The 12,019-nt window shown below is 54.1% G+C and overlaps 5 protein-coding genes across 5 annotated transcripts; 3 read left to right on the top strand and 2 right to left on the bottom strand.

Annotated features, from left to right (window-relative positions):
• Positions 1-225: 225 nt before the first annotated feature.
• L226DRAFT_514318 (uncharacterized protein) lies at positions 226-1,367 on the top strand. The gene is made up of 5 exons (XM_067678409.1): positions 226-506; positions 567-609; positions 665-1,024; positions 1,085-1,185; positions 1,243-1,367. Exons 1-5 carry the CDS (start codon positions 237-239, stop codon positions 1,279-1,281), a joined length of 813 nt encoding a protein of 270 aa, XP_067531096.1. The 5' UTR covers positions 226-236; the 3' UTR covers positions 1,282-1,367.
• Positions 1,368-1,967: 600 nt separating this feature from the next.
• On the top strand, positions 1,968-3,978 carry L226DRAFT_616067 (uncharacterized protein; the record flags this gene model as incomplete). The annotated part of the gene is made up of 13 exons (XM_067686858.1): positions 1,968-2,056; positions 2,107-2,191; positions 2,249-2,262; positions 2,318-2,416; positions 2,478-2,487; positions 2,540-2,557; positions 3,210-3,328; positions 3,378-3,437; positions 3,499-3,526; positions 3,590-3,647; positions 3,706-3,730; positions 3,784-3,907; positions 3,967-3,978. 13 exons carry the CDS (start codon positions 1,968-1,970, stop codon positions 3,976-3,978), a joined length of 741 nt encoding a protein of 246 aa, XP_067531095.1.
• Positions 3,979-5,595: 1,617 nt separating this feature from the next.
• On the top strand, positions 5,596-6,884 carry L226DRAFT_562739 (uncharacterized protein; the record flags this gene model as incomplete). Its single annotated transcript, XM_067683519.1, has 6 exons — positions 5,596-5,664; positions 5,778-5,924; positions 5,989-6,004; positions 6,057-6,111; positions 6,182-6,243; positions 6,318-6,884. Coding segments are annotated over 6 exons (587 nt in total), but the record flags the coding sequence as incomplete, so codon positions are not given.
• A 26-nt stretch (positions 6,885-6,910) lies between these two features.
• On the bottom strand, positions 6,911-9,129 carry L226DRAFT_514317 (GDP-mannose 4,6-dehydratase). Its single transcript, XM_067678408.1, has 7 exons — positions 8,942-9,129; positions 8,851-8,878; positions 8,246-8,352; positions 7,671-8,198; positions 7,482-7,617; positions 7,331-7,429; positions 6,911-7,257 (listed from the first exon to the last, which is right to left on the bottom strand). Exons 1-7 carry the CDS (start codon positions 9,042-9,044, stop codon positions 7,122-7,124), a joined length of 1,137 nt encoding a protein of 378 aa, XP_067531093.1. The 5' UTR covers positions 9,045-9,129; the 3' UTR covers positions 6,911-7,121.
• Positions 9,130-9,632: 503 nt separating this feature from the next.
• Positions 9,633-11,540, bottom strand: L226DRAFT_616065 (epimerase-domain-containing protein). Its single transcript, XM_067686857.1, has 9 exons — positions 11,343-11,540; positions 11,211-11,281; positions 11,117-11,148; positions 10,844-11,058; positions 10,694-10,768; positions 10,573-10,631; positions 10,185-10,502; positions 9,770-10,124; positions 9,633-9,710 (listed from the first exon to the last, which is right to left on the bottom strand). Exons 1-8 carry the CDS (start codon positions 11,489-11,491, stop codon positions 10,057-10,059), a joined length of 987 nt encoding a protein of 328 aa, XP_067531092.1. The 5' UTR covers positions 11,492-11,540; the 3' UTR covers positions 9,633-9,710; positions 9,770-10,056.
• Positions 11,541-12,019: the final 479 nt, after the last annotated feature.

Here is a 12,019-nt window from a genome sequence, read left to right as displayed (position 1 = left end):
GCATGCCTGGCAAGACGGTGAGTCCACGGGTTCAATGCTGTATCAGTGATCGCATACCTTCGAAGGATCATTCAAGTCCTTCATACTTGGTTCGAAGAAATAAAGGGAGAAACACAAGTACAGAGGTCCGGAGGTGGTTGTGGAAGAAGAGAGAGACGCGCCCTCGGACGCGCTGCCACCGACGCGTCGTGCCCGGCGCTTCGAGCGCGTTCCCCTCGTCCTCATCCTCGACCTCGATGCCTCCAAACCCGCCTAACACACCTCTTCGTCGTCTCTCGCAAGGTTCGCTTTTCCGACTGTCGCGCTCTGGCGCGTACCCCGACGCGCCTCATGGGCTGGGCTTCATGGAACCTGCGCTTGCCGAGCTCATCGACGAGGCAGAGGCGCTCCAAACCAACGTCGAAGGGCTGCGGAACCTGGACAACGCGCTGGCTACTTTCAATGAAAGCTTCGCGAGCTACCTGTATGTGATGAACATGAACGCGTTGACGACGGACTGGCCTCAGGTGCGCCGTGATCTGTATCAGACACCTCTTTGGACTTACGTTGGCGGTACGCGTTGACAGGCACCAACGGAAGCTTCGTTCGAGCTCGCAGCACGGCGTGCAGGTGCGATTGGTTCTCTAGAGACCATTTGCCATATAATCACTGACTATATGCGTAGAAGAGGATGCTCGCGCGGCACTGGAAGCCATCCGCGCCGCTGAGGAGGCCGCTCGCCGACCACCGACACCCCCAGAACCAACCGCTACCGAACGCTCCGCTCTGTCTCCAACGGAAGGTCCTACAGAGACAACAATTACCGCAAACCCCGTTCCTGCCGCCAAACCGAAGGCTGGCATGGTCAAGAAGAAAGGGGCGAAACCCAAGATGACCGCGAAGGAGAAGCGGGAGCGCGGCCTGGAGATAGAGCGTATCCTCGCTGCGCTCCCCCTCGAGTTCAGAGGAGACGATCCGAACCTGCGCAGGCATATTGAGGCGGTGATCGAGAAATTCTTGGATAATCCTGGGGAGGGCTTCAACAGTACGTCCTCTGGTGCTGTTTCAGCTCCGTCATAATGTGTCTGAGTGGCTTTCCCCGCAGTCGTCGCATTTGTAAAGCCACCGGACCTCAACCAGGCAAGAGTGAACAAATGTCTCATCGCGCTCGTCAATCGAAAACTCGTGCGGAAAGATAACAAGACTGTTAGTGGTGACATTGCTTGCGTGAGCTGTTTGTACTGATATGTCCTCTGTCCTCAGGGAGCTGTATTGTACCACTGGAATGGACTTCCACAATGATATCCTTGTATCTCTATTGCCCGCTGTATTTGGTATCATCTTCTCGTTAGGCCCATCACCTTGTCCTCACGCTTTCGGAGCTGGCCAACCCATTTATCATGTCTCTGCCTTAGCGTGGCGATATCTCCGGTCAAACGGCCTTCCTCGTTCAATGTTGACTAAGCCGATAAGGTCGCTTTATTGATTCGAGGGACTGGTGAGTGGTCAGTATCTTTGGCAGACGTCCCTGCCCTAGCATCTGCCGTACTGTGGCGTCGACGATCTGATTCCTTTTAGAGATTGAGTTGGACACAGCCTGAGGGTGGTACGTTCGCTTGGTCAGAACCTTTCGAGTCCGACAAGCAACCAACCTGAACGCTTGGTAAGTGTCCAATCCTGCGCACTGTGGGCGAGCTAGAGTTAGTACCACCAGTCGGGATCCACCGGACAAGATGGGGTTCACTTGAGCTCTCATACAGAAGTCAGGTTAACTGTCTAACAGCCTAACCGTCCTGATAGATCTTCATGTCAGTACAGGGCCCAAATGCTAATGTGGAGCGGTTCTACAGATCCGCACTATGGGGCGGTTTCACAATGATACTACACCCCGGCCCAGCTGTGCCGCTCAAGAAACGAACATGATGGCTTATGGATGCGTATATACGTTGCTCATTCCTCCGCGAACTGAACCATTCATCCCCATCAGCATGGATTCTCTCGCCTCTCAGATGCTCGATGGCCTCGACCGCAATGGTACCATCGGAATGGGCTACCTCGGGGTCGTAGTCTCATCATTGTGAGTGCGATTTCGTGAAATTCATCCATAGCTGACACGGGCTCATGTAGGATATATGGCGTCACATGCGTCCAAAGCTTCCACTACTATCGCTCGCCCAAAGGTCAAGGGGATCCTATGTATCTTCGTTTATTCGTATGTCTCTCGCGCTGAACCGTCATCCTGAGGACTATGCCGACGCTTCCTGCCCAGGTCCTCGTCATGTGGTGCGTCAATCCAATGTGCGAGCCGTAGCGCTTGTCAGAGACTGGTATGCCGCAGGGTCTTCGACACGCTACATCAAGTCCTGGTTGTCTACGCGTTCTACCACTATCTAGTCACGGGATACGGCCTTCCCGCCACCTTGATCTATCTGTCTTGGTAAGCCCTCCCGTTTACATACATTGACCAGGCAGATTTACTGTCGAACACTCATCATAAGGAGTATTCCTGTGCGTACCCCGGAGTCCATTCTCGGCTGTAGCTCATGCTCGCTTTTCGCAGGCGAGCCTCGTTGTCAACGTAAGACCCTGTCCTTACGGGCATACTTCGATCAATGGGCGCTGACAGAACGAGCGGACTAGAATACGATATTCGTTCTCATACGCTGGTATGCCCCCGCCTTCCTATCAGCTATCCCATGAACTCAGACCGATCCCAGCTTCTTTCTCATGCGAATTTGGCGACGTGAGTGCGGGAACCATCTTCACGCCTTACACACTGTTGACTTGTTAACTTGTTAACTGGATGGACAAGTGAGTCGTAACAAGCCTCTCGCCGCCGCATTGGTAAGATATCCTCAAACCAGTTCCGTGCTGCATGCACTTCACTTACTTGTTACTTAACGGACAGGCCCTGTTGGCATTAACACGCTTCGGTACGTTCCTCAGCGTATTATGCACGTGCGTCGTAGCTTCTCACATCATCTTCCTCTAAAGGCGTCGCCCTCTGTGAGTGTCAGATCATGAGTTGCTCATCCTGGGCTTAGGAGCTAATACACTGAATAAGATTACACGTCGCTGACGTACGATTGATCATCTTCAGTACCGCCGGTGTACGACTTGGCTCATCACATTACATGTCGCAGATTTATACACCATATTCTCCTTGAAGCAGAGACCGAGACCAAGGGACGTGCTCCTAGCCGCAATCTTGATTCGCTATCAACTGACAGCAATACCTCCTGGAACAGATGATGGCGATATGTTCTCTCTCCTTGGAGGTAGCAACCACAGTTTCCTACACCGGAACGTTGATTTTCTACCTTAACCGGGGACGTTCCGAGATAGAGCGGTACGTACGTTGGGCCGTCCGTAACTGTTCACAAGTAAGACCCTAGCAGGTCCAACAACATGGTCTCAAAGATTGTGATTATGGCGATCAGCTCAAGTTCGCTGTCCGCGTACGTGCATGGTACAACCTAACACGAGTTGGGGTTGTTGCTTATACTACGCGCTGCACAGGGTCGTCGCCATCGCAACTTTGTTCGCAGTACGTGACGGAACCGCTCGAATGCTTATTCTTTCAAGCTCGACAATGACATGCTCGTAACAGTACACTCTTGCGCCGACAAAGCTGTACAACCTCTTCTTCGAATTCATACTCGAAACCGGTGAGTGGGGGTGCCCACATGTCGTTCCGCGCCTCATGTCTGACGTGGACCACTGCAGTCGACGTCAACGCTGTCTTGACTAGGTGAGTACGAGTGTGGTCATCTCGCCGACGGCTAAGCAGTGCGACGCACCCAGCTTGAACTCGCGAGAGTCCCTCAACAAAGCGGCGGTGTCTTCCACGACCAATTTCAACAGGCCCATACCCGCCGTTCCGTCACAAATCGTCCAGGAAGATGTCCAACTGGACGTCGTCTGTTATGTAAGTACTAGATGGAGTTATGATATCGCGATTCAGGATGCTCATTTGTTTGCCGCCAGCGTGTCTCCTAGAAAGAGCCTAGTGATTATTGTCATCTCTGAAGCGATGAAATTAAGTTTGCACCCGTCGCTAGCGCTTTGGTGCTCGAGGGCCTGTTGATCCTACTAGAAAATAGTGTCGGTGCGAGTGGGATGATTTCCGGTCTCGGCTACCCCGTTATGTGGAGAGCCCTGGCGGCGTTTCTACCGGAGATGACCTCGCGAAGGCGGAGATACGATCTGCGCCCAAGTGGTCATCCGGACGTCGGACAGAAGGGCCTCTGAGGAGTTGCGGACGGAGCGCGGTGCAGCCGTTCTGTTCGCGTCTGCTCCTGCTCACGTTGTGGGTACTGTTGAGCAAGGCTGTGAGGGGCGCATGAGTGTGGACACGAGGTGATGGATGTTTCGAGATGGACATGCGATGGATATTGCACTACCACCCGATTGCTCCGTCCCGTTGCGAGAGTCCCGATACCACTTGTACGTACTTGTGGTCGCGTTTACAACTTGACATTGACTCGTCCCTATCGGTTTTGGCGCGAAGAGTGCACCAGTTTAGGATGGAGGCACGAGCCTGCGAATATCTTGCTCATAGACTGAGGGGTATCGGCTGTGTGGCGTCACGGTCTCCGAGATCTGTCTCCATGATTGTGGTCAAGTGTGTCCTCATCCTTACTCATGTTTCTCTTCTATTGCCTTACTGTCGCCACTTTACCGCTGCTTGTGGTGCGCATCAGACCTGTCAATCAACTTCTGTGGTACGGATGGATGGATAGAACCACGTTCAGAGACAGGGTCTCTGTTCCTTACACACTCCTCGCGCGGCCCTAGCTACAGGCTCGAAGATATAAATGCGAGCTTCACCGGCTGCAGACAGTAACAAGACCCCGCAAGATGTCCGCTGCCTTCCAGATCCCGTATGTTGTTGTTCTTCCGACGTTCACTACTCTCTGATTCTCACATGATTCTTTGGCACTGGTTACCCAGGACAGCATCTCAATATTGTGTGTTCGCGGCGGCTAGTGAGTTTGTCATGCGTGAGCCTGACAGTCACTCACAAGTGTCCGATGTCTCTTGCGCAACCTTGATATTATGTGAATATTGGGCGCTTCTCCCGCGGGAGATTGAGTTCTTCTGGAAGGGCAGACTCGCGGCCACTGGGGCGTCTGTCCTCTTTCTGAGCAACAGATACCTGTCGCTGCTGTGTCAGATCTTCCAACTTCAAACCCCCCAATCTGATAAGGTTTGCCATTCCAAGAAAACTATGCAATGCGCACGTTTTTACTGATGAACATAGAGGTGTAGCATCTCATGTAGAGTCCAGTCGATGCCACGCAACTGAAACCGCATTTGACTTCAGCTGTGCTGTCATTGAAAGTGCCCTACAAGCATTTATACGGCTGTCGTACTTCCCTTGGGCAGGTCAGTTTGTCTCACTGTGACATTCAACGCTCTGTGCATTGGTCCTCATACGATACCGGCAGTATTTTCTACCCTACGAACGTGCGCACTATGCCCACCTTACCTCAGATGGCCTTTGGGGTTGCTTGTCCTTTTTTTGTCTTCCGTGCCTATAGGCATCAACTTTGTGAGTGGCATTGAATTTATTGATTCACATGTGCACTTCAATTCTCCTTTTCGAACAGGCAGCCTCTATAATACCGCCACTTGGATGCATTGAGAAACAGGTTCCAGAATCAATACAACTCATCAGAGAGTGAGCACATACCTTGGGGACTTCGAAGACCATCCTCACCAGACTCTGCAGCTGTTTGTACCCTGCCAATTCGATTTTGGGCTCTATGACTGAAATTTTCTGACATACTCCCTAGTCACTATAATCTCTAGGACCTGCTTCATCGCTGCAGACCTCATTGTCTTTGGCGTAACTTGGCGGCATGCAACATACCGTAATTTTCAACGGTTACGGAGACAGAATGAGAGTAGCCCAACTTATACGGCAATACTTTTTCGAGATGGTAGGCCGTTCATCTGGTGCTAGCAGCCTCTCCCGCCGTGTTAACTCCGATATACTACTATTAGGCACAGCATATTTCCTGTGGGTTCCCTGCTTCCTCCCAAGTCCTGTTCATACTCACAAGTTTGCCCAGCACCCTCACAGTGCTGAACGTTCTACACTGCTTACCCTACATAGCGTTTTCCTCGGTAAGTCATTGTAATCAAAGTGTCAAAGTTATCTCTCGCAAAAACTTCCTACCACACATCATTCCCTCAGGCAGACGCCGACTCGGCTCATACCTTCCAAACCATCAACTTAGTCACATTCTTCTCAGATCCGTATGTTCTACCTCTTCAAATTGTCGTGCCACGCTCATGTGGCTGCATCATGTCGATACGATATTCTGCCACAGAATCACCTCAATCCTCGTATCGCGGTTTCTCCTCAATCTGCAGGAGGTTCATCGATACCGGGCTGATCATCTGCAATTGTCCTGTCTGTCCGAGTCTGTTGGCCAAGGTTCTCTTCAACACTTCGCTACCAAGGTGATCGGTTCGTTGGGCGAGTCGCTTCCTCCCCCGGGTGACACTTCGCTTGAGGACGAACCACTCGCCGTCGAAGGCGCATCCGAGGATACTGTAACGGCATAGGCCAGGAGACGAATGTGGTTGCGGAAGAGGGTGGGGAGGTTTAGTTGCTGGACTTGACGGACGAGTCGGCAAAAGCGTTGGGAATCCGGAGTATAGAGTCCCGACCGGAGGAACTCGCTTGATGTCAGTTGTTCAAAGATGGACACCCCTTCCACAATATTTGCTGTATGGTTTTTGACGGGTTGTGCTGTGCATGAACGACGAGGTGACAGTCCATTGACATTTGTGCTTCCCAAGCCGAAGTTCCTCTTCGCCGTTCCTTCGCCTTGAACCGATCCCATCCATTCTTCCAGTAGTTCGATGGTTTCCGCGTATACGTTATCTGTCTTGTCATAGTAGTCACTCCGAGAATTCTGTCAATTCCTCGTTATGCACGTTCACCAGATGGTAAGCGGTATCAAAGCTTCTTCATTAGTTCTTACGCGTCTATGAGAAGCAACTATGAGTCCGAGTCTCAAACAAGGTATCTCATCCCCCCGACAGTCCGCACCAACAGCCCGCATCTGTCACCTATCCACTATACAAGTCGTCAAGTCCTTCGTTCGTTCCTCTCCAACGCTCAGCGCTCAGTTCTGGTTCTCGATGGGGTTCTTGGACGCCTCCAGATCCGCGAGGACCATCTCTTTCACGAGCGAGTCGAAGTCGACCTTGCGCTTCCACCCGAGCAGCCTCTCCGCCTTTGCGGGGTTTCCGTGGAGCAAGCTGTTCGGGAGCCCAATATCAGCAACGTGCCCTGACCGTGGCATGCGATAGAGTGGATGAAGTTACGACGTACTCGACTTCAGCCGGACGGAAGTATTGCTCGTCAACTTTGACGAGCACCCGGCCGGTCTTCTCGTCGTAGCCCTCCTCATCGGTACCTGATCCTCTCCACCTACGCCGATCGTCAGTACCGAGGCACTTATTCCATGCCGAAGCGAGCTCACTTGATGTCGTAGCCCAGGTGCTTGAACGCCTTCTCGACGTACTCGCGGACAGGGTGGGTCTCGCCCGTCGCAAGCACGAAGTCTTCCGGCTGCTCCTGCTGGAGCATCAGCCACATACCCTCCACGTAGTCCCTCGCTGAGATTACAGCATCAGCACCTCACTCTCACTTAGCGAGGCGGAGCACTTACCGTGTCCCCAGTCACGCTTGGCGTCGAGGTTACCCAGGTAGAGGCACTTCTGCTTGCCCAGGTGGATGTCCGCCGCCGCCCGGGAGATCTTCCGCGTCACGAACGTCCTGCCCCGACGAGGGCTCTCGTGGTTGAACAAGATGCCATTGCACGCGTACATGCCGTACGCCTCGCGGTAGTTGACGGTGATCCAGAAGCCGTACATCTTCGCGACGCCGTAGGGCGAGCGCGGGTAGAACGGCGTCTTCTCCGACTGCGGTGTCTCGACGACCTTGCCGTACAGCTCGGACGTCGAGGCCTGGTAGAAGCGCACGACCTTCTCGAACCCGCACGTGCGGATCGCGTCGAGCAGGCGCAGCGTGCCGAGCGCATCGACGTCGCCCGTGTATTCGGCCATCTCGAACGAGACCTTGACGTGCGACTGCGCGCCGAGGTTGTACACCTCCGTCGGGCGCACGGATGAGATGATGTACACCAGGTTTGTCGAGTCCGTCAGATCGCCGTAGTGCAGCTTGAACCTCGCCTCATCTGGAAGGCGTCAGACCTACAGCAAGAGTGATTCTGCGGGTACTCACGTTCATGCTGATCGACGTAGAGATTGTTCAGGCGTGAGGTGTTGAAGCTCGAGGAACGGCGGATGATGCCGTGGACGGTGTAGCCCTTCGAGAGAAGGAGCTCAGCCCTACATTGAGGTCAGCAAGATGAAATTGGCATTAATGAGTACGGGAAGGGCAGAAGTGTTTGCTGCCGGCGAGAGGCATCGTGTTTGTCCCGTCGAGTATTCGCCGGATAGTCATCCGGGGTAGGTACACCGACTCTTCTGATTTTATGGCATTACGGTCGACAAAGTCTGGAAGCTCGCGCAATTCATACCGGCATACGAATCGCGGCTTCGTCACTGGCTAACACCCAACGGTGAAGCCGCGCGCCCAGACAGGTAACTGATGCTTCCAGCACTCGTTCACCGTCGAGGCTAGAAGCTCCTGTAGCATATCGTCGGCGGACGTATCCAGCATCGTCTTAACTGCTGTGGTGTCGTTCGCAAAGCCACCAGGAGAGGAGACGACCGCGCCTCAGTTATACGCCCGGCCCAACAACCCAACATCACACAAGCGGTTGCGCACGCAGAACCACCCTATCCTCCGCAAGGCACACAGAATACAGAAAGAGCATCACTCACAGATACGATCCATCCTGGCCAGTGATACCTGCGCCAACCCAGCCTCAGTCCATCTCACTGCCCATATATTGCTGCCCAAAGGAGCACGCACCAGAGATCAGCGCGACCTTGCGCTTGCGGTACTCCGCCATTTGCTCCGGCGTGAGCTTCGTCGTGAACGGTGCGGGAACATCAGCGATATCGGCGGGAGGCATCTCGTATCTTTCGGGGTCGTCTGAGTCGTCGAAGTCTGCTGGATCGGAGGTGGTGGACGAAGAGAGGGGGGAGGAGGCCGGGGGGCTAGTGCTGCTGATCTCAAACGCGTTCTCCGCATTTTATTCGACTGCGCCTAAGCGCCGGCTAGTAGTATCGCGATTATGGGCGTCTCTCGTCCCGCCACCTGCGCGCCGCCGCCGGTGCAGCCAGTGGAGTTGGCAACGTTTATGCGTGATCGCACGATGGGCGCGAGGAGCTCAGATTGTGTACATACTGCACAGGGATAGGCGAGAGTGAGGACGAGGAGGTAAGAGGCATCGACGCGCTCTGCCAGGCACGCGAGCGCGCGGCGTTGAAGTATAAGCTAGGGGGCGCAAATGCCGACATGACGAGTCCCTGGCGCACCCGCGCGTTGCTCGTAAATACATCTACAGAGGGATGACCTGTCATGAAGTGGACAGAGAGGGGCGCGCTCAAAGGGGCGCGATGCCCTGGAGGCAAGCAGGTATCCGGAGTTCGGACGTAGCGGGCCCAAGGGGCGCGTTACCTCCATTCTCGCTACGGTAGCCAATATGGACCTGTATGATGAGGAGCTCATAGGCGAACTCAGGAAGATGTTTTGCCAGACGTCCAGAGTCCCCTCTCATCATTCAGAAGCTGCAAGGCTGAGGTCCGCGGAGCAGTTAGCGCAACATCCTCCCCTTGAGCAACATGATGTACTCACCACCACTCGTGGCTGCCGACAGTAGCAGGCATGCACGATCGTTCATCGACGTTCATCATTTCTGGAGGTACAGTCCTCGACTACGCAGCCCACTACGACGGCCAAATGTACCCGCACCTTCCCTGCGTGCGCGAGAAGTTGGTCTATTAGGAGACAGTTTTGGACACATACCAATTATGCACTACTTCGAGGGCTTGTGATCGTAGCTGGAACAATCTGATGAAATGTAGCGGTATACATCCGTGTGGCATGAACTCTACAGAAATTGGAACTTCTACATCGCATGTTTACTGCGGCTTCCCCGTCCGCGCCTTGTCGTAGTTCTGCAAGAACCAATCCACGCTCTCCTGCAGCGCTGCAAGCCAATCCGGCCGTATCAGCATCAGTAAACCCACCCGGAACGCGAGAGACTCACCCTGCTCGAACGGCGTGAACTTGAAGCCCGTATCCTTGATAAGGCCCATGAGCTTCTTGTTGCTCGCAGGCTTGCGGAACTGGCCGTCCGCCTTGGTCGTGTCGAACTTGTACTCGCCCGTGAAGCCCATGGCCTTCACGACCGCGTCCGCGGCCTCCTTGATCGACACCTCCTCGTCCTCGCCGACGGAGAGGATGAGCGGCTCGACGTCGTCGTAGTTGCGCAGCTGCCAGATGAAGAGCTTCGCGAGGTCGCGCGAGTAGATGAATTGCCGCAGCGGCTTCCCGGAGCCCCACACGATGAAAGGCGTCTTGTTCTCTGCAGAACGTACCAGGTGGCGAAGTCAGCACATTGGGAGCAAATGGGGATGAGACGAAAGGCCGCTCACTTTGCGCGAGGTAGCATTTGTGGATCAGGGCGGGGAGGACATGTGCACTCTGGAGATCGCTGTAATACCGCGGCGCGAATGTGAGCACATGCAGTTGCGCGTATAGGAAGGGCATACTCACTAGTTATCGTACGGCCCAAAGACGTTTGTTGGGATAGCGGATGTGAAGTTGTCGCCGTACTGGTCCTTGTACGCCCTACCCGCCGCCACAGCGCCGCATCCCCGATCAACCCACGCCCGGTCATGGAAGGACAAAGGACCAGGAACGTACCTGTTCTGGATATCGACGAGCCGCTTTGCGTGCGCGTAGCCGAAGTTGGACTCGTGCGGGAGGCCGAGGTGGATCTTGGTCTCGTCGAGGGGGTACTCGACCTTGTCCGGGTAGACACACGTCGAGAGGCACGAGATGACCTTCTTGCACTTGAACTCATGCGCGTTGTGCAGGACGTTGTCGTTGATGAGGATGTTGTCTCGGAGGAAGTCCAGCTGCACACACGTGCTGATTAGCGGGACGCGTCCGGGTGCATGCGGAGGGAGGGCGCACCTTGCGCTGCATGTTGATGAAGAGACCACCGACTGCGCGGGTGCATGTTGGTGTCAAAGAGAGGTGTGCGCAGAGTGCGATGTGAGGAACGCACCGAAGGCAGCGAGATGGATGACATGGGTAGGCTTGTACTTCTCGAACAGCTTCTTGGTCTGCGCAGCGTCCCTATGTCCCGCGTTATACTCCAATCGCAGACCACCGCGTATGCCTCAAGTATACCACTCACTTCAAATCCGCCTCTGACGATCCGATGAAGAACCACTCCTCGCCATCGTGCTTTCCGAAGGGCGAGTTCGCGGGCTCAGTATCGATCACGTACTTGATGCCCTGACCGACGAGTCCAGTGCCGCCAGTAACGAGAACTCTGACAGACATCGTTGCAAACGCGCGAGGGGTTGCGGATAGAGGAAGGAATGAGAAGGCGAGAGTGAGTAGGAGCCTGAGGACATCTCGATCTAGACTTAAGTATACATCGTTATGGGCGTCTACGTAGTAATCGAGCTTGCTGCGAACCCTCATCTGCTTGCTGGCTGAGTCTACATTAACTGGGTTTACGCACTTCAAACTCGCATACTATCACTTGGGATATGCCCCAAAAGCATATGAACGACTTGAAGCGAAGCAAAATACTCACCGAAGCAGAGACGTGAACGTCGTACGGCAGTAGAGGAGAGAGACTGGGCCAAGAGGACATTGCTTTGCGGAAGATGCTGTTACCTCACACAATGGACGTATTCTTATACACAACTCTCGGTGAGCAACTGTTTCCTACAATCGTCTTCGCTGTGCACGCATGCAGATGGTGTGAGTATGGTATGCCAAGTTGCAAGTTCGCACCAATCCCCCATCCTGGCTTCTTCCTGTATCGCCGAGTTACCCATAGTGCTCGCAACTGTTGTTACT

The sequence above is a fragment of the Lentinus tigrinus genome, assembly GCF_003813185.1.
Source record: "Lentinus tigrinus ALCF2SS1-7 unplaced genomic scaffold L226scaffold_36, whole genome shotgun sequence".
Classification (NCBI taxonomy): Eukaryota; Fungi; Basidiomycota; class Agaricomycetes; order Polyporales; family Polyporaceae; genus Lentinus; species Lentinus tigrinus.
The sequence above is the reverse complement of the archived record's forward strand: the minus strand, read 5'-3'. Positions and strand labels throughout refer to the sequence as shown.

Bases quoted from the DNA above. Each gene is read 5' to 3' on its own strand.
- L226DRAFT_514318 (XM_067678409.1), top strand. From the start codon at position 237: ATGCCTCCAAACCCGCCTAACACACCTCTTCGTCGTCTCTCGCAAGGT. The intron at 507-566 runs GTGCGCCGTGAT...ACGCGTTGACAG, and splicing joins TGACGACGGACTGGCCTCAG to GCACCAACGGAAGCTTCGTT. The intron at 1,186-1,242 runs GTTAGTGGTGAC...CTCTGTCCTCAG, and splicing joins TGCGGAAAGATAACAAGACT to GGAGCTGTATTGTACCACTG.
- L226DRAFT_514317 (XM_067678408.1), bottom strand. From the start codon at position 9,044: ATGCCTCCCGCCGATATCGCTGATGTTCCCGCACCGTTCACGACGAAG. The intron at 8,353-8,850 runs GTGAGTGATGCT...ACCTCAATGTAG, and splicing joins GGCCAGGATGGATCGTATCT to GGCTGAGCTCCTTCTCTCGA. The intron at 7,430-7,481 runs GTGAGCTCGCTT...CGATCGGCGTAG, and splicing joins CACCTGGGCTACGACATCAA to GTGGAGAGGATCAGGTACCG.
- L226DRAFT_616065 (XM_067686857.1), bottom strand. From the start codon at position 11,491: ATGTCTGTCAGAGTTCTCGTTACTGGCGGCACTGGACTCGTCGGTCAG. The intron at 11,282-11,342 runs GTGAGTGGTATA...CGCGGGACATAG, and splicing joins TCGTCAGAGGCGGATTTGAA to GGACGCTGCGCAGACCAAGA. The intron at 11,059-11,116 runs GTGCGCCCTCCC...ACGTGTGTGCAG, and splicing joins TCATCAACATGCAGCGCAAG to CTGGACTTCCTCCGAGACAA.